Raw genomic sequence first — 25,365 nt, 5'->3', positions numbered from 1 at the left:
ATATTATGTTTGCAACATTACCTTTTCCACGACGAATGCAGATAGTTTAGACTAATTTTCTCATTAAAAATTAATGCTGTAGTAATTGCCTATTTTGGTTATGCACATTTCTTTTTTATTTCAAATACATCTTTAAATGTATAAAATTACTTTTAAGTACATGTATAAAATTTATTTGAATATCATAGATTGTAATGTATACTACGCAAATTGTTAATAGTCAGAACTGGGAGCTACTTGATGTTCATTATACAAGACCAAAGAAAAACATAAATATTCGAATCACTTGATTTCAAACACCGTATTCAATGTAATTCTATAAATACTTATAGCACTAACAAATATGTATACGCATTATACATATTTTGCAAAACGATTAACATTTTGCAAATTTTGTATGCCATTACCAACAAACTGTCTGATTTATAAGTTGTAAAACTAGGATTTTATAAATGTATGCTTTCAAAAAATGTAAAAATGCGTTCGAATTACGGGCTTGTAGATTGAACATACTCACTTGTTAAAAGATGTAGCAAAAAAAGATGTGGCGATTTCACACATACATAGTTTGTTGTAAAAACTTTAATTTTACGAATATTCTAAATATTTTCGGCTTATATGCAAGTTAGATGATGTAGGATGCAAGTGAAATACTTTTTATGCTATTAAAGGAAGCTTTAAATAATAAAATAATATCAATCTATGCAAATTATGTTTTAAACCAATTGGATGAAACTCAAGTAACTTCGAAAACATTTTTTGTAGGAAAAAAATTAATAACTACAAATCTTGCTAAAAATTATTACTATTGTGAATAAATAATTAGTTTGAGACGCTCGTTATTCTCCAGATCTTAACTTATTTCACAGGTGTATCTATAAAATTTTGCATCATGATCGATTAAAGCAGTTTAAGTAATCCCATATTAAACAAATATAACAATTCTTACAAAATACTATATAGTAAAAGAAACAGTAAATATATATGTATATTAATATTCAGTTGTCAGAGTTAAAAACAGTATTCAAATCACCTAAGTCTAAACTGTGGCTAATGGTGATGAAAAGTAAACAAAAGCAATTTGGATTCTTTCAACAATTAGAATTGTAACTTCAGCACGAAAATATCAATAATTATATCATCTTGAAAATTATTGGCTAAGCGTTAATTCCCGAAAGCAATTAAGCAATTATATTACCTCTCTAAATATTGCATATCCGCAATATATAACGAACACATCTTATAATCAAACAAACGTAAATGATTAAAATTCAAGAACTCAATTTGTTAATAATTAACATTTTGTACCTAAAACTATTAAAGAAACTCCGATAGAAATAACATAAGTATAACTTAAAAAAACCAATTCGAATAAGGTAAAAGGGAAGAAAGTGAATTTTTTGCAGCTGCTGCGGCTGCTGCTGCAGCTTGCGCGGCACGAGTGTTACTGCTAGACGTGCCGGCGAAGTTGTTGTTTGCTGCTCCCACTACACCCCGGCCGCGATGCTGTTGATGCTGTGTATGTTGTTGGACTGCAGCAGCAGCTGTACTGCTCGCAGCAACACTCGTAAGAAGATGTGCAAATTCTTGTTGCATTTGCACACGCTGTTGTAATAACTCAAAGTGATTGCGTGGCTTGTTGTAGATAAATTTGCTTGCTGTCTTTATGAGAGCCTGTGTCTGAGGTGTTGTAGGTATTGGACTGCGCCCTGCCATAGAATTTACACCTGTTCGCTGATTACAACCATTGGCACCAAATGAACTAATCGATGCGGCTGCAGCTACATTTGCAATTGTTGCTGCTGCGACCGCGGCTGCCGCTGCTTGATGTGGGGTTTGTGGTGGTGGCAAATTCAATAGTGATTGCAAATCAGTGGCTCTTGTTGTTGTAGCCGCCGTGGGGGGTTGCTGTGTTTTACGATTTGTATGTTGCTGGCTCTGATGTTGTAACCTGTTACTATTATTGTGCTGACCGCTGGTGGCATTGATGTTGCTGTTGCTGTTGGTGTTATGTTTGTTGTTTTGGTTAGTGTTGTTGTTGTTCGTTTTACGGCTACCACTACCACCGCCATTCAAATGCATCAACATCAATTCAGTGCTGTTAAGGGAGTTGAAACTGAAACTGGTGGTGGTTGTGGTTGTGGTGGTTGTGGTGTTCTTGTTCTTGTTGGTGGTGTTGGAATTGAACAGGGAGGGTGGTGTCGGTGTTGTTGTTAGGTTTATTGTATTGGTGGCGGTGGCATTCATAACAGCAGTTATTTTCGTTAATAATTACGTTTGCTTTGTTTTATTCGTCTTAAAGCTGACTTGAAGTACACGGTTGCCCAGTGTATATCCATTGAGGGATTGTATGGCGACAACAGCTTCTTCATAATTAGTCATAGTGACAAAGCCGAAACCTTTGCACTTATTGGTTTGCAGATCACGTATAACCTACCACAATGCAAGTAATAATTCGAACATTAATTAAATATACAAGTTGAATAGACATTATGTAATGGAATTATAACTCACCTTAACTGATTGCACGGCACCGAATGGGCCAAATAACTGCCACAATACATTCTCCTCAGTTTCTGGTGCCAAATTGTAAACGAAAATACACCATCCGGAACCGTTGATGGGATTCCCCGGTAGCATTGTGTTCGCCAAAAGATCACCAGCCAAAGGTGAATAACGTGAAATCACCGAGCTGACAAAAGTGAAATATATTGAGAAAAATTATGTACGATACAATTTTTTGTTTACATAGCAGGACTATTCTTGCCTGTAGCGGCTTGCTGCCGAAGGATGTATAGCTGCCGCTGCAGCAGCTGCGCCAACTGCCGCTGCGGCGGCGGGAAAACCGCGTGCTCTAGCAGTCTGTGGCGTTAAATAAGCAGCCAATGGTTGTAAGGACTTATTATTACTGGGGTTATTGGCAAATTTAACAATAATTGGATCGGTGGCGTTTTTTGGTATAGTTCCATTTAACTCCTTTATAGCACGATCAGCTTCATGACGTTGATCGAAACGTATAAAGCCAACACCTTTCGATAGACCTTAAAAAGGTAAAATAAAAAATAATTCTTTCCAGCGACGTAAAATAATGCTAAAATATAAGTTTTGTATAAAACTTGTGTGGAATATTCCCAATAAAACTACAAATGATAATAATATAAACATAAAATCCCACCTGTGATATTGTCGCATAAAATTCTTGAGGTAATTATCTTGCCATATGGACTGAATAGTACTTCGAGTTCTGGTTGAGTCATATTTTTGGGAAGACCAGACACATATAAATTTGCACCCTTAATTGATTCTGAACTAGGACGGGCTACTGAAACCTGCGTAAAAAAGAACAATTTAAATATAGTAGAACTAGTACTTATATGCAACCCATTTCTGAAACGGTGGATAACTTGCTTTAATTGTTTTATTTTGTAAACGCAAGCCATTGAGTGAACTTATTGCCTTCTCAGCATCTTCTTGCTTTATATAATTTACAAATCCGTACCCGAGACTTTGACCTGCCGACCCAAAGGGAAAATATTCAAATTATTCTATATGTGAAAATATGAATGTATTTTATTTGCGCACCTGTAACTTTATCTCTAATCAGTTTGCAACTCTCCACATCCCCAAAACTAACAAATAACGACCGAATCTCCTCTTGAGACATCGTCTGGGGTAAGTAATTCACAATCAAATTTGTTTTAGAGTCGTTATCCATATTATTGTTGTTGTTGTTAGCATTTGTATTATTATTGTTATTATTATTACTACCAGCATTAGCGGTAGCCGTTGCTGCTGTTACTGCGCCACTCGCGGTAGCAGCTCCGAGACCGCTACTGCCGTTTTGCTGCTGTTGTTGACTTTCAACCATGTTGTTACTATTAGAGCTGGTAGTCATCATTTAGTGAAAAATATGTTGTAGATACGTGATTTTCGTTTCGTCCAAAGACGCAAATGGCACAGAAACGAGGAATATATAATTTAAAAAATAACGTTCAGTGTTCAAAAGCTTTTAAATTATAAATATAAAATTAAGAAAATTAAGTTTTTAATTACGAAGTCCTGAATAAAACAAATATATTGCTTAATTTCTTTTAGTTCCTCAACAATAATACTGATGGTTTGTTTCTTGTGTATTTTAATAACTTGTTTGTTGACACCGTTTATAGATGTAATAGCGCAGCACTGAAAAATATTTTAAAATGGTGAAACTTTGAAACGAAGCAGAATAATTTAATATATATGTATGTATAATACATATATAACGATATACAATACTTAAATTATTTGTAATCTACATTTGTCTATTTTTTATATCCTAAATGTTACCTAAAACTAGTTGATATAGATATGTATGTATATATGAGTGATCAGGATGACGGGACGAGTTGAAATCCGGTGACTGTCTGTTTGTACCATACCATAAAGTACCATAACTAAATTCAGATATAAAACTCTAATTTGGCAAAAGGGATCGCAGTAGCAAGGAGCATCTGTGGGCAAAAAAGTTTGAAAAAGTGGACGTGGCTCCGCTCTCTAATAAGTTTAATATACATATCTAAAAAACCAACTACCACTACCACAAATTGGCCTGGCGCAAATACTATAAGACTTCTACCGACAGTGTGATAATGGTTGAAATCGGATGATGACCCTAGACTAGGGAATGAGCCTAGAATATATACACATAAGTATGTATAAATGATCAGCGAGATAAACTGTGTTGATTCAACTATGTCTGTATGTACATATGTATATACGCGAAATAGATACTCAGTTTTTGAGATATCACTCGGAAAATCGGAACACGATTATTTCTCCCCAAAAAGATGCAAATTTCTCGGAATCGCCGAATAGTTTGCACAATGTAGCCGGTTTTCTATCTTATTAGACTAAGAGCGTTGAGATTAAAATGTATATAAAATTACCACTTTTGATATTATTGATATAATAACTAAAGTAAATATTGTTTGGGTCCTCAAATATAAAATAACCTACTTTTAAATTTTTATTGATTATTCGTTTCTACTCGAAACTACACAACATGGGTCCTATTCTGTAACCCGATTTAAAAAAATTACCCTTAGAAATAATATATTTCAAAAACATTCTAAAAAACATAAATAAATATGGAAGATCAACTTAACTAAGTATAGAATATTTGTTTAAACTTTGAGATTGTTCTTTCAATGGCTACAATGGCAGCTGAAACCCGAATACCTCAATTTCGGATGATATCGCAAATACAAGAATTTTTTCATTAAATTATATGCAGGCACATGGCCAATGCAGACACAAAACAGCAATCCATAAGATACATTATAATCTCAAAAAGAAAATACGGATTATAATACAGTAGAAAAAAATAAAGATTTCGCTTAGGTGCGTGTGATATACATATATTGTAGATCTTTCCTGAGCGATGTCTTCATGAATCATATAATGTGAAAATCAAGAAAGAGAAAGGTACCGACAGCTGATTTTTGTTTTAAAATTTGAAAGCAAGTTATAAGAAAGGAGTTATATTTGTAAATAACTGAAAAATAACGGTAATTACTTTGCTTATAAGTTTGCAGCAAGAGCAATATTTATCGTTCGTCTACAGTGGTTGTAGCAGACGGTGGCGTAGCAATTGCCTCAATTACGAGAAGCCATTTCTAGTCGACCATATTCTTATATACTTGTACATACATACAAATATGTTGAAATATATTGACTTGTGGATATTTATGGATAGACAACACATGCATATTTTTAGCCGATTCTGACATTTTCGGCGGCAAAATACTACATTTGTTGCAATCCCGATGTATTTCAATATTAGTGTTTGGTTTATTCGGACAAATATAAATGCAATATCATACATTTACATACATCGATCGCATATTCTGTTAATAATTTGGATTTGAATTATGATATATATATATATACATATACATATAATGTTTTATGGTAAAAATATTTAATTAGACTTTTTTTCAACAAATAATAATAATAATCCTCTTTATTTTCCGTGCACATATAAATTTTAATACCCCTTATTTAGTTTTCTTTTAATCCAATTTGAGTAGTTCATCCATATACTATATAAAATATACGGCACAATTAGGTAGGCGGAAAACCGAAAAGCTAAATAAATGTACATAGCAAAAATTATTTTCGCAATTTTTCGCTTTCAAAAGATGAAATTGGTACTAAATTTTTGCGATTACGAAACACATTAGCCATGAATAGAATATCCGTAGTAGTGCAAAGCACATTTTGTAGTATTAAATAATATAGATTGTTTTTGAATTAATTAAAATGTTGATTATAAAAAGTGTAAACTATTATTTTATACCTACAAAAATTATTATTTTGCTAACTATACCATTGATTTTCATAAAAGCGTTTTCACAAAACCGAGTAGGAACGGGAAATAAATTAAGTAAATTAATTTAATTAATAATTTCCTTTAATGTTTATTATTTATTTATTGCATTTTTTATATAAAAACCGAACCGAAGTACAAAACGAAAATGTAGAACACAAACGCAAATGAAATTAAGGAAAAATCAACTCAAAGTAGAAAAGAATACGGTCCTTCCTTCAAATCAACTGAACGGAAATAAACTAAAGGCCCCTAATGAAAACTTTTAAACATATTTTATAGACATTGCAGAGAAATTCAACAAAAGTGTTGTAGCGAGTTTGCGTGAGAGATTGTGTTGGTATTCGTGTAACATTGTAAAGAGTGTAGGGTGAGAGTCATTGAACTAGTGGTAAGTATAATTATTACTGCGCAGGCTTCAAAGAAATTTTAATATTCGAAATTAAGAGAGGAGAGAGAAGAACACCATATATAGAGAAAAAAAAATTATAAAAATTAAAAGATAAAAATTAAAAGATAAAAAATATATTACAATTTAATTAGTAAAAATTATATACAAAAAACACGAATGCTGCATTTCGCCCCTCCTTGGGAGACTTCGATGACAATTAAGTTTAGCTTTCATCTAAAAAGGGTTTAGATGTCAACTGTAACAACAACAACAACAATTGAACATAAATCTTATTTTTAAGATCGCACCAAGTAATTATGTCGAACTACGTGCTTATGATAATATTGTATAATGATGATAACTCAAATAGTTTAATACGGTACAATAGAATGGGCCAAAAATGTACTAAATTGCATATATGTTACTATGCAACAAAAAGCCGGCATATGAGCTATTTTCAGAAAAACTAGGAAGATAATGTTCTGTTAAGAAATATGGAGTAAATTTCTGCAGTTGCTTTTGAGCTATACATACATTCCAAAAAGATGTACCATATATATTTGCTCTTTCTGTGTATTAAACCTATAAAACAAATCCCCTCAAACAAAAAAAAACATGCGTAACCACTTAAATTTGTATCTGTATTTTTTAAATCGATCTAAAACGCCTTATTGTGTATTATACTCCAGATGCTTAATAAAACACTAAATATTTAATTTTTTAATATAATCGTGGAAACTAAACCAAAAATGTGTACGCGCATACTTTCCGTAATGATTTACTCAATAGTAAAATAAAAAGTAAGTAATTAACGATTTGATAATATATACGTGATATATACGTCAGCGCGAATTAACTTATCTGTTTCCACGATCGTATTAAAGAGTATCTTACATCCAGTTAAATAAGTTTAGCTTCAAACTATTATATCTATATAAAGAACTCTGTCAGACGAATACAAATATACACAATAGTATGAATTGAAAATAATATAAAGTTGTCATGAAATAAACAAAATCAAAAAAATTGGGTTGAGTTGTGAAAAAGCTACCAATTCATTTATAAAGTAAGGTTTAAATCGTACCAATGCAAATTCACTTTTTTTCAAATAAATATCTTCACATATAATCTTCCTATTTTTCCGGTTAATGTCGACCGAAGCAAGGAAAACAATCAAAAATGCGTACAATAAAAGATAATTAACATTGTGAATTAGCTAACGTATGGAAATATAAAAATATTGCAATTTTAAATTATCATTATCGCACATACATATGTATAAACAACCATTGATGCAACCATTCACAAATATTTTATACGGTTAAAACCACAATAACAAGTTAAAATTATTCATACGATTACATCCTGTAAACCAATTCGCATGATAGAAATTACTACGAATGTTGAAATCGCAATATACCATATCAGAATCACATATACATATATCAAAATAATTCGTTTACATTTATTTTTACACCAGCCCCACCCACTTATATTCATATCACAAACAGATGCGACTATATGTTATCATCACAGTTAGTTCAAATAACATGATTTTATTCATGAAATTATATTAATATTATTTATTATGAAATCTCATATTATACATTCCGCCACCCAAACGCAAATAATTGCATCCATAATGCGTATGTCGGTATATACTTATAGTTATTCCAAACTTTATTTATTAGAATTAAAGTAAAATGTGTACTTGATTATGAAAACCAGGTAAAAATTTAAATTGCAAACGGAACATACTTATCATATAACTAGTACCTTAATACTTTTTCTTATGTTAACGATTTAAACTTTTTAGGGTGCGGCAATGTTAGAAACTGCAAAGACACATAAATTATAAGCTACCAGCAGCTGTTCACTGGGGATTCCGTTGATTTTGCCACTAATGTATGTATATAAACGATCGAATTTTTCTCTTGGCTTCTTCAACGCCTAAAATCGTGCTTTATCTGCATAGTTGGCATGGACGGGTAGGTCATAGTAATCACAATCAGCTGCAAGTTCTGGAAGCTCGACAATTTATTGGGGGAAAAATTTGCTCTTTAAAAGAATGCAATTGCAATAAATTTCAGTTGAATTAGAATATGTACGACGTAATGTCGAGTTTAGTTGAAACAGTCGCAATCGTGCATATTCAAATTTATAAAAATAAATTACCGAGCAGACTTTACATCTAATAACGTATACATTCGCATCAATACATGTAAGCATTAATGCATTAGTATATTTGGTTTTGGCGAATGCATTTTACAATGGGGAAATTCAAATTTTTGCGGAAAATCAATTGCGATTATTGCAAAGTGCAGAAAACGCCCTTAATATTTAACCATTTAGTGCATGAAATTTCACTAAAAATAAACATATTTTTAAAGTACTACGATAATACGTGAATGAAATATTACTCTCAATTACTTTTTTTAATTCATTGTAAAAGTTGTCACACAACTTTAAAAAACACTTATTTAATTTATTAATATGGCTTCTAATCACAATTTTTTTTTTAGTACACCTTCCGTGTTCTACGTTTGAAACTTCATTTATTTTCGAAACTTTAATATTCAAACATAATGTTCAAGTTGTTGTAATGGTAACTACTATATATACTTTCAAACTATAATTTCTCATTTTTAATTAATTTCTTTTTAAAGAATACACATCCTACTTGATTTCATAGAACCAAAATCGCGTACAGAGAAACACAACTTGCTGTTGGAGAGTGCAAGAACTAAATGATTAAAGGCGACCGCTTACTGCTTTCAGGATAAAAATGCATATACCGAACATGAAAGCATCATCAACGAGGAAACTCAGAGTAGGAGGTGGGAAAACAACAAGGCAACAGGACACATGAAAAGGAATTCACGGAGTATGCATATAACACAAAAAATATATATCGCTAAAACAACTCAGAAGCACACAGTGGGCTAAGTCGGCCTACTATTCTGTATTCGGTTTAAACAAATGTACAATCAAAGATTTATACCTTGAATAAAACAAAATTATAAGTTGTTTATTAAGAATAAATTACTATATGTTTACTTTTAAGTAACTATAAAATTAATATAGTTGATTGAGAGATGAAAACCTTACACTTTCCTAACTATCGCGAAAATGCACGATACTATTTAGACTAAACCATCAATTTTATACCTTTTCAGCACGGATTCAACACACTAACACATGCATTTCTGCATGCACATCGTATACAATAAGGAACTGCAATTGTCATTTTTCTCTTACTGGTACAAGCGCAGGAGTAATTTTGTTGTGGTAGGTTCACAACAACGCAAACCGGAGAATATTGTCAACAACTGGAAATGTTTTAAAGGTATATATACACAAAAATTATATATACTTATATTTCTATATAACGGTATTTCGCGAGAGCAATGCATGCGATACACTACGTTAAAGTACGTAACGTACAAGTTGAATATTTATATATACATATATGAATATACAAACGCTCATGTACTTATGACCATGTTGATAGCTTCATTTACATGTAGTATATAAACATATGTATGTAAAATATGTAATGTTCGAAAATAGAAACAAATATTAATAACAATTTACAAAACTTTGGATGGCACTGCCGGCAATACTATAAAAAATACTTATAGACATGGATATACCTAAATACCTATGTTATATGGTATGCACATGTATACAAAAATAAGTCGATGCAGCAGCTAAAGGGTGGGTAGCCACAAGCACGTGTGAGTAGAGTATTGCTTCGTTTTCATTCGTAGCTGGTTTGTCTGTTTGGTCCTGGCTCAACTTGACACCATTTATGTCAAAAGAACATTGAACTTTGCAATCGTCTTCTCACCGCAGGTCCCACTTCCATAAACAACATAATGCGCCCACTCCTATTGCATTAGCAAGAATAAACTAAAACTTATATTGTGGTATATGGTTTTAATAAATCATTTAAAACTATTTCAACTATGTGCATAATCGCACTACTAAATTAATCTTTAGACGTTTTTCATTGATAGATTTCTTTAAAAAAAAAACCAAGAACGTGTGAATTTGTGCATAAAGATTTGAGTGATTTAATTTTTATTTACGAATTTCTACTAACCTTACCGTTGTCTCCTTTCATATGTAGTCCCCATTTTTCTTGCAAGTACAAATAACTTAATTATGATCAAATTTTCCAAACATCAAAAGCACTAGTATGTGAATTTGTTAAGTTTTCTTTCATCGTTTAAATAAATAGAAATGTAGGATTTTTCACACGATGCACAAGATTGCGTGACATGTACATATAATGGTTAAACACCGCAGACACCAATTATCGGTGCCGGTAAACGGATATGCAAATGCAATGATGCAGCCGGAAGTGGTTGAGTAATTTATTTTTGTTTTTCTTGGAAATGTACCGTTGACATTTCGTTTGTGTTATAAAAATTCATGACTATAGGATTTGCAACTTACTGGTCACATTTTTCACATCTATTTCACGTCATCAAGGTTAGTTAAATTTGTAGAGAAGGAAACGAAAGATGGCGATGCAGTAATTGAGTGTAGTAAATATATTTATCTTGAGGCTGATATTATAAATTAAAAAGCATTTTATCATTACCAATGTTATGTCGAGTTCATCCAGTTCTCACTCGTTAATTTTCCAAAAGTGATTACTCTGAATCCATCGATGATTACAATAAAAGTAGTTATGGGTTTAAAATTTTTATATATTTTAGTCTCAGCCTGGAAATCCTAACAACAGCTTTATATTTGATAACAAATCAAACTGTATATTCTCAAATATTTGAACACTTAGGTAATATAAACTGAACAACTCGCCGTCTTCTAAACAATAGTCTTTGAGATTTAGCTATTAACTCCAACACTTTACGGAATAGTTTTAAAGTAATTTTACATATTCCATATATCTTAACAAAATTTTGGCGCCTTTGCTTTATCCCCGATTCCAGTAAAAATGCAAAATTATCGGATAATCACGCGACCTTGCACATATAACGTATTTTTCATTATGTGTTGCCAACTGCCTTTTGACTTTCTGATTATTTTGCGTTACCAACTATGACTATTAGGGAAAACAGCGTATTTCAGAAGATAATTTTTTGAAACGCACTTATGTATAAATGGATGTTTCACTACCACTACCTACATTATATTGGTAATTTTATTATAGTGGTGTTTGAATGATAACCATATAAAAATGTTCTGCCTATCCACAATTAGGTGAAAATACCTTACACATATATGTTTGAAAATCAAAAACCTTGAAGATTTGAATAAAGTCATATTTTTATTGAAAGTTATGAATTTCAGTAATTCCTTTTGAATTGTTCATTTTTGATAAAACAACTACTTCTGCATTAAACAAACGTTGATGTTGTTGTTGTCATATGTGTTTTGTATTCAGTTATTCATTTATTTTCACTTTATTCCTACGTTTCCTTTTCTTTACAAAATTAAGATACAATAAGTACGTAATTATAAGAAGTATAATATTAATAATTAATATACGATACAATTATTTTCTACAATTTGTATATAATAATATTTTTTGTAGCCGTTGTGTAATTTTGTTGTTGCTTTTGTTTCAACTGTTTCTCGCTATTTATTTTATATTTGTACAAAATACAAGATTTGCTTAGTAATATTTTGGTACTTACTGTTCATTGTATTTAATTACTGCAATATGCATACATATATATAATTTTTTAATGGTTGTTACAAACCTAATTCCACTTTTAATTACATTTGGTAAGTAAATTAAATTAAATCAAATATCTACATACATATACAACTTATTAATCGATTAAATTTCATTTTGGTTTGTAGCTATTCTGGGATTGGTTTATTTCACAGAGTTTACACTTCTTAATCCACATCTTTAAGATATTTTCACCTCAAAAAATAAAACCAAATATTTGTGTTTTATACTGAAAATGTGGTTTAAGGTTTGATCATTACTTTTTAATATTAGTTTTTAATTTTATTTTCATTTATCAAAAAATATATTGTTGCTCATTTCTAAGGCTACGTTACAAATATTATTTATAAATTTGTTATGTTACAACGGAGTACTTTTCAAATTATACGCTTGGCATTTTTTTTTTAATACTCCTATTTATATTTTTTGCAGAAAATTAACTTGGTGCTTTTTTAAGTTTTATTATTCCTAACATATGTAACTACAAATTTTTCCGTTGTTTTTTAATGCTACAACTATTCCCTTCTGACTTTTTAATATACCTATATATAAATATTTATTTACTCACTTTAGAATATCTTAAATTATTTGTTTATAGAAAACTACGTTTGTTAAACATCAATTGTTGTTCTTACATTTGCTTGCTAATGATTGGTTTAGAATGAATTTCTTAAAAAGAACTAACGGTTTCCACTTAAATTATCTTACCAATTATCCATATTTTTACTAATTACTAATAATTAATATTTTATACTTAATTTATTATATTCTATGTTAAACTTTATTGCTGTTAAATTCAATTATCATTGCATAGTTTTTATTCAAAAGTACAAATTGAATTCATGATTATATATTTATTCAATTCCATTTTCGATTCTAACTATACCTATATAGATATAGCCAATTTTTATATAAAGCCCTATTATTTATAGTGTTCTTTGAGTAGAGCAAACATCCTTTCGATTACTTCATTAGTACCTCCTTTTTTACTATTGTAATATTAAATAGAATTCTTTGAAATTTGTGATTTAGTGTTCTGAACCCTTTTCGCTTGGCAGATGTTGTATCTGAATTGCAGTTTTTGTAAACTTTCATTATATTCGGATACTCGTAGAACTTGAGCCAATATGTATACATGTCAATCTCGATTTCGGCTTCAGTCTTGCACAATACGTATTCAGCTTTCAAAAAAGAGAAGCCATAAATAATTTCCCATTAAAACAAAATAGCGATAACTGTCATGTCTTTATTTTTTAATATTCCAGTTCCTGTTGTTGTGATATAAACATTTTCCAAATATATATTTGTAGAATGCTGCCGATTTGGCCGGATAAAAATCCGGGTCTGTGTCTGTTACGTTCGGAACTAATTTTTAATGAGCAATACCTATTCTAATATGGGAATAGGATCATTTGATTACGTTTACTTAATTGCGAAATTCTTTGGATAGACCATTTCATATGCTGTATAAGAATATTTTTGAGTTGTTGCTTTGTCGTAAATTGTTTCCCTATATTAGCGATGCGTTTGCTACAATAAACGTAAAGTTCTTATTTTCACCTTTCTTACATATATGTATATGTTATTTTATGTATCTTCAAAATATAATTTTTAACTTTTCCCTTTTTTTATATTTTACATTAATATTTACCCGCGTATAAAAACACATGTTTTATGCATATTTTTATACAACTTATCCAAAAAATAATAAAACATCTTCTTATTCACATCTTTTGATTTTATATAAATGCATTTAAATATATTCGTATGCATCCATACTTATATTGACAACAACCCCAATTAGCCAATATATTCATTCAACTTCATTTTGTTATTCTGGTTGTATTCATTTCATTTATTTTTATTTTTACGTTATAAATATATCATTTTCAATATATATTATATTTTTTATTATATCCCGATTAATTTTATTTACTTATTATACATTTCTTTATTTTCTATATTGATTACAAAATCTCAAAATGGGTAATAAATGAATGAGTCGTTACTTCTTCACTATTTTGATTTTTAACATTTAACTAATTTATATTAAAGTTTATGCAAGTGTTTACATAAAATATCCGAATCGAAACAATAAACAGGTCATCAGGTTTTTCCATAATCAAAATATTTATATATCTTTTTCCATATCGCTTCATTTGGGTTTCACTAACATTATTTCACGGCTGTCATTATTGCTTTGACAAAATTCTCTTATTAGCAAATCTGCATATGAATGTTCATAACTATGCATATATGTATATACTTAAAAGTTTCCCTTAAGTAATGGAATTTAAAAGAAAAAAATGTGAAGATGAAGATGTATATAAATCTATTGCACATTTTGGATTTTTCTTTTAAAATTCGTGACGGAAATGAAGAGTAATTTGTAATAGAAACTAACTTCGTAGCCTAGACCTTGTAGCAACATTGAATTAAAAAAATAATAAAACGCAAAATTTGATGAGAACATGTAAATTATTTTGGCAATTTTATTTCTTAATTCCATATATTTCTATATTTCTCCAATCTAAATAAATATTTCGATTGCTGGACCGCATAGGCACGTTGGTAACATACTTAAATTTATTTTTACTAATCGTCATCTTATATTTTTAATCGTGCGTACATGTCATTTAAAAATATGGTGTTTCGAAAGATAGCAAAATAAACAAAATATATTCTCTTATAATAAAATAAGATTAACTATAGTTTGGCAAAAATTATTAAATCAATAATTATCGATTTTGTAAAGTTATTTTTAGTCTGTTTGTAAACATATTCTTTAAATAAATGTGTTCTTTTATTTATCACATGCGACCCAAGGACCAGCAACCATTTTTTAAAAGTTAATAATTTTAAATCCAAAATCATGTTACCCGAGGGTTGTAACTATAAACAAGACATATATGTAAGTGTGTGATGTGAAAAATATATATCATTGAACTATATATATTTCTTATTGTAATATGAGAAATTCAAAAAATCCTCAAAACTTGTATTTGAGTACAATTTCATGCAATAAAATAAACAATTATAATTTCCGCCAAATTTCTAACCGTGGTTTGTATCCCCTTGTATAAATAAATTAAAATAATTAAAACAGAAATAAAGTAATGATTGTAATAACATTTGCTTCATTGCAAGCTAAATATTTACAAAACGTGTGATATCTTTAATATTTTTTATTAATTTCCTCTATATATACACCTTTGCAAAATGAAGAACTTTAAATAAACTAAGAATTATGATGTTAAAAGTTCTTTACATGTAAATAGGAAAAACAGGTATTTTTTCTTCTTTTTAAATTAAGCGTTATTAATGATAAATTTGTTTGGGTTAATTGTATATAGCAATAATAATGTAATAATAAAAACAATATTATTATAAACTGTAACACTTTGTTTTGCTAATGAACTTCATGACCAACAAGCAAGGATGTGCCTGCCACTCACTCGTCCAAATCTACATATATACATACATATGTATATATATAGCACGAAAGCCTTTTTAATGCCTAAATTCTAAGTTAGAGAATAAGAAATGCAACTACGTTCTTTTTCCGTGGCGATTAAGAAGTTTCTTGGATGTTTAATGGGAAAAATAATAGCACATATACCCAAGTAAATCTATAAAGGCATATACCACCAATTTCATTACTACTGCGGTTGCAATGTTACCGAACTTATGGCGCTGGCGCTTTTGTTGATGGTGGGTGTGGTGTTACTAAGTGTGGTAGTAGTATTAACATGAGCCACTGAGGCATTGTCGGTTATAGTCACACTATCGCTGCATCCACTGGTATTAGTTGTAGTAGACGCAGAAGTCGTGGTGGTGGTATTCGCACTTTTCAGCTTCTTAAGACCCGATTGTATATAACGAAACAAATCATACATGGAGGTGTGTAGCGTAAGAGGTCCATTTTCACGATCCAATGCTATAAAGAAGTCTGTAAACATAAGAAATTTAAGATTATTAAAAATAGCTAGTACAAAACCTATATCTTTAATGACGACGAACACTACTTACCAGTATGGTTTCCTTGCCGTACAAGTCGATCCGCTTGATCCCATAAATCGTGACAATTAGCCAAATAATTGAAGTACAAATTTTGGTGATTTAATGTGATCTGAATATCTTGCCGCATACCCCGTCCGGGAGGTGTATTCGAACCAGAGCCCTGGAAAGTAAAGTAAAATAAGATTATTATTATTTTCAAATTTTCGCTTTTTAATTGATTTACCTGTGAACAAACTGAGTTCGATGGCGAGTTAGATGAAGGTGTATTACCATTAAGATGCTCCACCCGACCACTTTTTAAAAAATCTGCGCAGTGGTTGATGATATTCCGACAATAGTTTCGTTTCAATTTATATAGTTTTAACGAGATTAGAGATTGGCAACGTAAACTAAAGCAAACAAGTAAAATTGGTTAAATTAAAAAAAAACTCTCATTGATTGTATAATTGTTACCTTAAGATAGCAACTTTGTTGTGCGGTTCATGGAGTTCATTAGATGTAGATGAAACTTGCAAATGCTTAATCTTCGATGAAATAAACCTGAATAAAAAAGTAAAATTAATATATAAGATATCATAGTATTACTAGAGAAATCTCTATAACATTATATTTAGTTTATGTTTAGAAATCGCACACTTTACTCACTTAATTAAATTTAGTGTATCCTTGTACATAACCCAACTGGCGTCCTCCGAATTACGATGCAGTTCTAGTACTGCTCCAGATAGAATAAAATATATAACAGCCTCCAAATACAGAGTTACTTGGTTGAATAGATTTTGTTCCCTATCGGCCGCGTGCTTTCTCTTGACTGCTTCCTGTAGGAATTTCGAATTTTTCCTAAAACAAATATAAATAATCTATTAAATACAATCACATATTTTTATATATATGTATATAAAGCTTACCCAATATCATCACAGAGTCCATCATCATCGCGTTCAAAATATGATCGGTATATCGCTTGCGGTGGTGGTGCTAATGGAGCGTTTAGATTTTCAGGTGGCACTAGTATATTACTAGCACCAATATCTGCAGTCGTTACTGTATGTAAATTATTACTTGCTGTTTGGGTGTTCGCTAGATTTTGTGAGCCATTCGAAGCCGTAACATTAGTGAGATGCTGTTGTTGCTGCATTTGTCGCACCGCCAGTAATCGATCGTGGTTGGTAGGAGCTAACTGCCGATTTTCCATTTGATGATCATTCTAAAGAATAAAAAAATATCAATTAAATAAAGTTCCACAGCGAAAATTCAGTGATATTACCTCCATTTGCCCATTGTTGTTCATTCCAAGTGGAGGAATTATAGCAATCGCACGTCTACATGTGTCATTTACACCAGCATGACCACTGCTAATAGCGTTACTTCCTATTTCACGTTCAATAGCTCCCAAAGCAGTTATCGATTTCCCAACGTCCTTTTCTTTATCTTGTATTGTTAATAATGGAGCACTACCGGCATCACTTTCCTTCCCCTCCTTCATATCTTTACCATCTTTGGAATATTTGTCCATTTTATCCTTTTTCCGCTTTTTGTCTTTGTATGGACTCGAGCTGGCGCTACGTTTGCGCCGTTGCGATTTTGGCTCAGTTATATCGTTTACGCGCATTTGCTGTGAGGTTGGTGACCCATCAGGCCGATCGTCTTCCTTATCAGCGGATACAAAAGCGATTTGTGGAGTTAAACCAGGCTTACAGTCCTGCTTAAGTAGTAGAAGCTCTTGTTTAACTGAGCCGCTTGTTTTAAACTTAGTTTCGCTGCAGTAAGCGTCAGCTTTAGGTTGTGGCGCGATGGATACACTCTCTAATTCAGAGCCTGGTTCATTTTTGATTAATTGCTCATGTTTTAATAGCTGCTTAGTAGAGGGTGAACTATTTGATGCATTCGTAATTAAGTTGTAACCATTTGGTGTAAGTTGAGGCTGTGGTTTGGGGGTTGTACCACCGCTACCACCACCATCTGTGGAAAGATTGCTCAGGCGGCCATTTGAATGCATTGTGTTCAGTCTTTGTTTGCTTCCACTAACACCAATACCAACCAAACTTTCCCTGGAATGCGATAGTTCCCGCTCCGTCGGACAGTTTGGAGTTGTAGGTGTTCTGTTGCCACTTCCGCTACCAGTTATGGTTGATGTTGCTTGCAAATCAGCATTTAATATTGCTTCGTGTTGGGCACAACGGGATATGGTAGTATTAGAAAGCCGATAAGTATTTGTACGCCACTCTGGTAAAATGCGTTTAAGTCGAGATAAATCAACTTTACATAAAAGGGATGGGAAATTAGGCAACAACGTTGCTGTTGTTCTCATAGGTGATGCCGTTGGGGCTGACAGTAATGATGCCGGTGTAGGTGTTGGCGTGCGGGTTGAAGGTGGAGTGCGAGTAGGTGTACAAGACGGCGTTCTAATGCGTTGCTGTTGCACTTTCCGTTCAGCACTATTTCGACTACTGCGATCCGGTGTGCGATGCGACCCAACTGCTGCCAGTTGAGGCAAAGCACGTGGTGATTTTATATGACCGGGAGTTAGCCTAGGTGATTGTGAATTAACAACTGTGGCGGTTGCAACGAGATTCTCTTGGCTATTAGATAACGTTAAGCTGGCGGACACTGTAGTTCTATATCCAGAGGCATTGGGAGATATCAACTTTTGTTGCTGCTGCTCGTCGATGACCAGCACCTGACCTTGCTTTTTGGCACCGCCTTCTGGATTAAAAATACGCGTAAGCGTAACATTCTTATTCTTATCGCTTGCTTTGGGCTTGTCACGACGCAGTCTCGAACTATTGGAACTGCTGCTGATATTAGTAGTAACTTTCGTACCAGTCTTACTGTGCTTACTTTTGCCTCGATTACTAACGGATGCACCAGGCTCTGTATCAAAATGTTCATCCCCACTGCTGCTACTCGATGATGACGATGACACGCTACTTGAACTAGAAGTCGAACTAGACACAGGAGCCGCTGAAATGGGCACTTTATATGGCGATTGCATATTCTGAGAGCGATGTGAACTGCCACCACTGGTATTGCCACCATGTGTTACGGAATTAACTGCCGTTGCACCTGCGTTATAATTCCTGACCGAACTGCCGTACGAACCAGATCCGGAATCTGATGATTCATCATCACTATCAGCCTCCTCATCGGCCTGAGTGAAATGTGACGTTGACCTCTTTCGCTTACCACTATTTGCCATCTTGGCCGAACCACCGGTGCTTACTGACGATATTGCTATTGGCGGGACATCATCATGTGAAGATTTACGTCTATTCAATTGAACTATAATGCGACTAGTAGAAGCGGGCAATACGTTTGCTGCGACTGAACATGTTGACGCTGGGGTTACTGCTGCTGCTGTTGGCCGCGCCGATATATTGCGTTTTGTTTTTGTAGCACCTGCGACTTTATTTTTATTATCATCACCGGATGATGAACCGCTTATAACCCCATCTTCACATTCTGTTTCCGAAGAAGACGAACTAGAGGATTTCGATGTTGAATACGATGTTGAACCGGACGAAGATGTATCAATGATTGGAACGCTTGTTAGTGTCGCCGGTTGTGTAGTCTGAGAATGTAATTTTATCGGGATGATACCAGCCGAATTTGAATTTTGACGAGAGGCTCTTCTTTTTGTTGTGGCCTTTTTAGCAACCAAAGCACCACTATTAACATCTTTGCTAGCTGTTAATTTAGGACCTTTTGAAGCGATAGCAATCGGAGTTGTATTGGTTTTCTTTCCACTTCCACTGCCAGCAGTTTTCCGTGGCCGGCCTGGTCCTTTCTTTGCAGGCACTACCGGCGTTGGTTCCGAGTACAGTTTTCCTCCTGGGCCAGTTACTGCTCTCAGCTCAGATGGGCTTACTGTCACACCACCACTTTTAAAATCTGATGTCATATCTTCTTCGTCACTAGAGTCCAATTGCGTTGTAATGCTGGTTGCCGAATTCCGAGGTTTCTTTCGCTTACGTAAAGGTGCTGTCTTTGTTAGAGGATTGATGGGTAAGACCGTTATTGAGTTTGGAACTGTGGGCGCTGATGCCAATGGCTGTGACGTTGAAGGTGGTAATGCTGTAATAGCTGCGGGTACACCAGGTATTTTTAACGTGCCACCTGGACCCAATGTTGGTACAGTAGACCTTGTAGATGTTGTCAGGGCATCTTCATCATCACTACTGTTCGATGTAGGTCCATCACTGGATGGCGCTGATAACTGGCCAACACGCCTCTTCACCGAGCCCGCCGAAACACTGTTACGCATATGTGGTGATGCGGAAGGAGTGCGCCTATGTCCATTCCCGCTAATGGTAGAAGTGTTGTAAGGAGTGACAGTGGTAGTACCACCCGCCAAAGACATTGGGGCAACAGTTGATGTTGCTACTGCTGTTAAACCAGGAACTTCATGTTTTATTTGGCTCGTTGGTATCGCAACAAATTCTGCAGCATTTAACAGAGGTACCTGCGTTTGTTGTTGCTGGGATGAGACATGAACATGTGCCTGTGTTGTACCAGAGGAAGTAGCTTTCAATGAGCTTGGATAAAGCACATCAGCTTCTTTTTTTATTTCATTTATAAACGCAGGCACACCTCCACTAATATGTGTTTTAGCTCCACTTGAATTGGACATCACGCTACGTGTATCGCAATTACGAAGACCAGTACTCTCTTCATCATCATCGTCGCTGCGTGCGGAGAACTTTTTCTGTTAAAATCAAAAAAAAAAATATACTTAAAATGGTCAAAAAGTATGGTTAGTAATTCCGCTTACCGCTACTCCATAGTTGGTATTTTCGTGCTTCACGATCGTGGGATTAGGTTGGGGTTGTGTAGCTTCAGGTATTATTTGAGCCCCACCTGGTAAAAGAGTCGGTTCATCCATGCTCACATTAATTGAATTTACAACCAGCGAATTTGCTGGTGGTGGAGTGGCATTTTGTGCTAAGGCAGGCTTTTTATTAAAATATCGACTTAAATTCCATTTACTCGAATCTGACGGAGAAGGAGTTTTATTGGATGACGAAGACGTAGAACTCGGCCCTGAACTGGAAGAACCCGCCGAACCCAGAGCATTACTGTTTAGATAAATATTTGAACGGCTACCACCAAGAGGTTCAATAATCTTTGACTTATCATTTATGAGTTTATTTGCAACTGTACGTCCAACTGATGGAGCCGTTTGTTGTGGCTGCTGTTGTTGCTGTTGCTGAAGTGAATTTTGCGTAAGTGATTTTGGATTGTGGGCTGAGGATTGTTGCTGAAGCGACGCAAGTGAAGATCGATGGTTTTCACTCTTTGAAGATTCTTCACTACCCGACTCACTAGAATCTGAGGGTGAACTATCACTGGAATTATGAACTGAACGACTGCATATATGAAAAGAAAAATAATTCGTTATTATTACTAGGATAAGAATATATAAAACAAAACATCCTAAAAATTGAACATTATGTTTACCTTTGTTTTCGACGATCATCATCTGATTCTGAAAGCTCCAAATCGTTTTCCAACCTAGAAAATATAGTTTTAAAATTTTCTATTCAAAGTTTCTAGATGCTTTGCTTACGTGGAGTTCTGTTTTTCTAAAGTTGGTCCAACTTGATCCATTAGTGGTTTTAAGGACTCCTTAGACAATAACAATCCTTGTCTAACGGCTGTAGTCACAAGCGGCGAACTTAACACTGCAGTACCAATAGCAGCCGATGGGATAGCACCAGACATTATTGCTGGCATACCGCTACTAATAGTTGTTATCCCACAAGTGCTTGATATGATCTGAGGATTAGGGGTTGCGGGTAGAGCTGAGATTGGTGTTATGGGCATTGGAACCGCACTCTGTAATAATTCCGCTCCGGAAGGTGGCGAACCCAAAATAGGTTGTACCGGCCCAACTGAATATTTGTGGCGATTAGGCCCATTCAGATTGTAATCAGCGATACTTGTACGGGGCGTTGCGGCTATTTTAGTAATTTGCTCAGGAGCGCGATAAGTTTGATCCACTTTGGAGATTATATCATTTATTGACTTCTAAAAAAAATATATATAATTAAATTTTGAAAATTGTTCAAATCAAAATAATAACAAATGTGTAACTCACCGGCAATGGCTTAGGAAACCGTCCATTGTGTAGAGGTGCTGTTGATTTAGGAGGACCCAAATACCCATTCGATGGTGGTGGTAGCAAAGATGTTGAATTTAAACTGCTGTTATTTCCAGTGTTGCCGCCTATAGTTCCAGATGGTGGTGGTAACAAAGGTGGAGGACCTTTTGGTGGTGCCATTCCACTGCTAGGTCGTAAATCATTTTTAGCCGACTGAACCGAATAACTTCCCCGCCCGTTATATGGTAGCTTGTTATCATGCTGCTTCAGATACGGTTGTTGACGCAATGGTTGTTGGTAATGATGAGTTTGTTGCGTTGTCTGCTGAAGAGTCTGTGAACCAGCCAACGAACGATGCGAAGACAATAAATTGGTGGACATAGAGACGTTACCGATATTATTGCCGCCAGCTGAGGACGAGGCACTTGATTGTAAATGACTAACCAGCAAGGCATTGTTGGAGGATGGTTGTACACCAACTCCTTCCGTAGTCATAAACTCAATGGCTTTAGAATGATCGCCCAGTTTGGCGGTGATATCGTCATCTACCTCGGACGGGTTCACTCTACGCGGTTCTGGAAAGAGGGCATGCTCTCGGCCGACACTTTGCACTTGCTGACGTTTATGTTTTTCACGTTCCCTCTGTTGACGACGCTCAAAATCTTCCATTCTGTTTCGCGCAGGAAGAAAATCCGAGAAAGACATAAGACGGGAATTTTTAGAAATTTTCCGGCGTTTTTAATAGAAATTATACGGATTATATTAAATATGTATATTTTTCTTATTTTCAGTTTCAGTACGTATCGTACTTGGCTATAATTTTTGAACAAAACTAGAAGACTAACTGACATGCGCAGTACAAGAACTTCGCGAAATGGCGAAAGGTTGGATCGATGCGCACTTAGCACATGTACTTGTAAAATTTATAAGCTTGACTGACATGCGTAGCACAAGAACTTCACGAAATAACTGAAGGTTAGATCGACGCGCGCATAATTTATATATTTCAAAACCTGCGGCGTGTAAGGTAGTAACCGCGTATTAATAGTGCAGAGTTTGTTAGCGCTGCGAGATAAATTTTAGAGGTAATACAATGACAGCAGGTAGACGCTGCATATGTAATGACATCGATTAATCGAGAACTAATAAATAATGATTATTGAAATTATAACAAATAAAATATATATATTTATTTATTTATTAAAGTATTTGAATTCAAATATGTAAAACATTAATAAAGATCTGATTACAAATATAAGTAGTTTCATTTAAAACAAATAGTTGACATCCCAAATTATCTAACTGCAATTACATATCTATGCTGCATTATTGGGGTGATTCAATATTTACATAATTTGGCTTCTACCGATTTTCAGTTACATTACTTTGAGCCCACTTCTGTGGCTGATATTATGATCATGAATTTGCAAAGCGCCATACAGAGATTAACGTAATACATATGTATGTATGCTTTTATAACAATTATGCTTTGAAAAGTACGCCTTCTCTTTTCATTTCACTGACTAGTTCGGAGACAAAGGTCGAAATAAAAAATTATATTTGTGTCATTAGCAAGCACAATTTTTTATAATATAAAGTTTTTTTTCTTTTAAATAAACGTAATTTATGCTTGCTACCTCACATATTTATAAAAAAATTTGCAAATGTTTGTAATACCCAGAAGGGAAATTTATCGGAGAACTTATAAAGTATATTTATAAAAGATCAGTAAAGTAAATTTTGCACACGCCCTTTTCTCCCCCTAGAAACTGCTTATTGATGGAATCGCCTATATCGGATTAGTATAGCATTTGATAGCCATTCAAACTGACCGATCAAAATTATGATGAAATGTTTGCCGTACTAAGCAATCGAGTTAAAGGTTGTTTATATCAAACAACGTAAAGCAATAACAAAACGTTTTTTGTTGTCTTTCCTGCTTCCTTGATATTTTATTAAAAATATTTACGTACGTATTTTTATTTATTTAAGAAAAACCCCCTAGAAATCAATTATGAATATATTTTCTAGTACAACCGCGATCTAACTTAACTTTCCAATAATATGTCTTTTGTTTTTTTTTTCAGACTAGATGTACATATGTATAATATATACATATACTTTATCCACTAAATATCAATATCCTTTTTAGCCAGACAAAAAATTTTAAAAAATACATTGGTACTATAACTACCACATTTCGAAAATAAATTTTGGGTTTTTATAAACTTCGTGTACCTGAAATATAGTACTTCACTTTAGTAGACTTAGACTTTAGCTTCTTATGAAATTTATACAAACTATAAGAAAAGAAGAAAAATACTTGAAAGCCTTATATAAGATTATGTTTAGGGACCATCATTACACAAACATAGTCATTAAAAAAACAAATAGCGGCACGATAGCCAATATTACATTTCATTGTACAACCACGGGCCTAACTTAACTTTCCGAACCAAAGTCCGTTTTTTTCTAAGTCTCATTTTATAAACATACTTTCTACGGGTAGTCTATTATTTTGTAGATGTATATAGATTTTTTTTGATAACTTTTTAAAATTTTCATGAAATTTATTGAAACGTTAGATTGGATGACATTTAGAAGATAATTTCATTTAAATGTTGACCGCGGCTGCCTTATATAAGATTATGTTTCGAGCATTTCGGCCGGAATAGCCCGAACCATCGGAAATTGTCACAAACTGGAATAGTCTGGCTTATTTCTGTAGACTTTAGACTTGAAACACAAAAAATAGTCTAAAGGCGATAAATCGCATG

At 33.4% G+C, this 25,365-nt stretch overlaps 2 protein-coding genes and 1 long non-coding RNA gene across 12 annotated transcripts in view; 1 reads left to right on the top strand and 2 right to left on the bottom strand.

Annotated features, from left to right (window-relative positions):
* Window positions 1-92: 92 nt before the first annotated feature.
* On the bottom strand, window positions 93-6,537 carry LOC126766363 (ELAV-like protein 2). The gene is made up of 8 exons (XM_050484154.1): window positions 6,368-6,537; window positions 3,583-4,182; window positions 3,409-3,512; window positions 3,176-3,329; window positions 2,768-3,041; window positions 2,515-2,692; window positions 2,276-2,433; window positions 93-1,999 (listed from the first exon to the last, which is right to left on the bottom strand). Exons 2-8 carry the CDS (start codon window positions 3,896-3,898, stop codon window positions 1,354-1,356), a joined length of 1,830 nt encoding a protein of 609 aa, XP_050340111.1. The 5' UTR covers window positions 3,899-4,182; window positions 6,368-6,537; the 3' UTR covers window positions 93-1,353.
* Window positions 6,538-6,690: 153 nt separating this feature from the next.
* LOC126766368 (uncharacterized) lies at window positions 6,691-15,465 on the top strand. Of its 4 annotated transcripts, XR_007668856.1 has the most exons (6): window positions 6,691-6,758; window positions 8,575-8,746; window positions 9,281-9,363; window positions 9,425-9,642; window positions 9,935-10,104; window positions 15,295-15,465. It is a non-coding gene; the product is annotated as an uncharacterized LOC126766368 (long non-coding RNA). The 4 variants fall into 4 exon arrangements; XR_007668857.1 differs by lacking the exon at window positions 6,691-6,758 and having other exon boundaries at window positions 8,567-8,746; XR_007668854.1 differs by lacking the exons at window positions 6,691-6,758; window positions 8,575-8,746 and adding an exon at window positions 8,753-8,979.
* LOC126766362 (AF4/FMR2 family member lilli) overlaps window positions 14,928-25,365 on the bottom strand; it is a 26,014-nt gene continuing 15,576 nt past the window's right edge. For all 7 annotated transcript variants that reach the window (XM_050484146.1, XM_050484147.1, XM_050484148.1 and 4 more), the window contains 11 exons: window positions 22,586-23,258; window positions 22,055-22,515; window positions 21,946-21,999; window positions 21,260-21,854; window positions 17,756-21,193; window positions 17,397-17,695; window positions 17,134-17,328; window positions 16,942-17,028; window positions 16,712-16,877; window positions 16,498-16,648; window positions 14,928-16,417 (listed from right to left, as the gene is read on the bottom strand). In XM_050484146.1, coding sequence (XP_050340103.1) covers window positions 16,128-16,417; window positions 16,498-16,648; window positions 16,712-16,877; window positions 16,942-17,028; window positions 17,134-17,328; window positions 17,397-17,695; window positions 17,756-21,193; window positions 21,260-21,854; window positions 21,946-21,999; window positions 22,055-22,515; window positions 22,586-23,258 — 6,409 coding nt within the window. In that variant the 3' untranslated portion in view covers window positions 14,928-16,127. The remainder of the gene's footprint in view (window positions 16,418-16,497; window positions 16,649-16,711; window positions 16,878-16,941; window positions 17,029-17,133; window positions 17,329-17,396; window positions 17,696-17,755; window positions 21,194-21,259; window positions 21,855-21,945; window positions 22,000-22,054; window positions 22,516-22,585; window positions 23,259-25,365) is intronic.

This window comes from Bactrocera neohumeralis, unplaced genomic scaffold (assembly GCF_024586455.1).
Source record: "Bactrocera neohumeralis isolate Rockhampton unplaced genomic scaffold, APGP_CSIRO_Bneo_wtdbg2-racon-allhic-juicebox.fasta_v2 ctg100, whole genome shotgun sequence".
NCBI classification, from domain to species: Eukaryota; Metazoa; Arthropoda; class Insecta; order Diptera; family Tephritidae; genus Bactrocera; species Bactrocera neohumeralis.
Note: the sequence above shows the minus strand (reverse complement) of the source record. Positions and strands in the feature narration are given on the sequence as shown.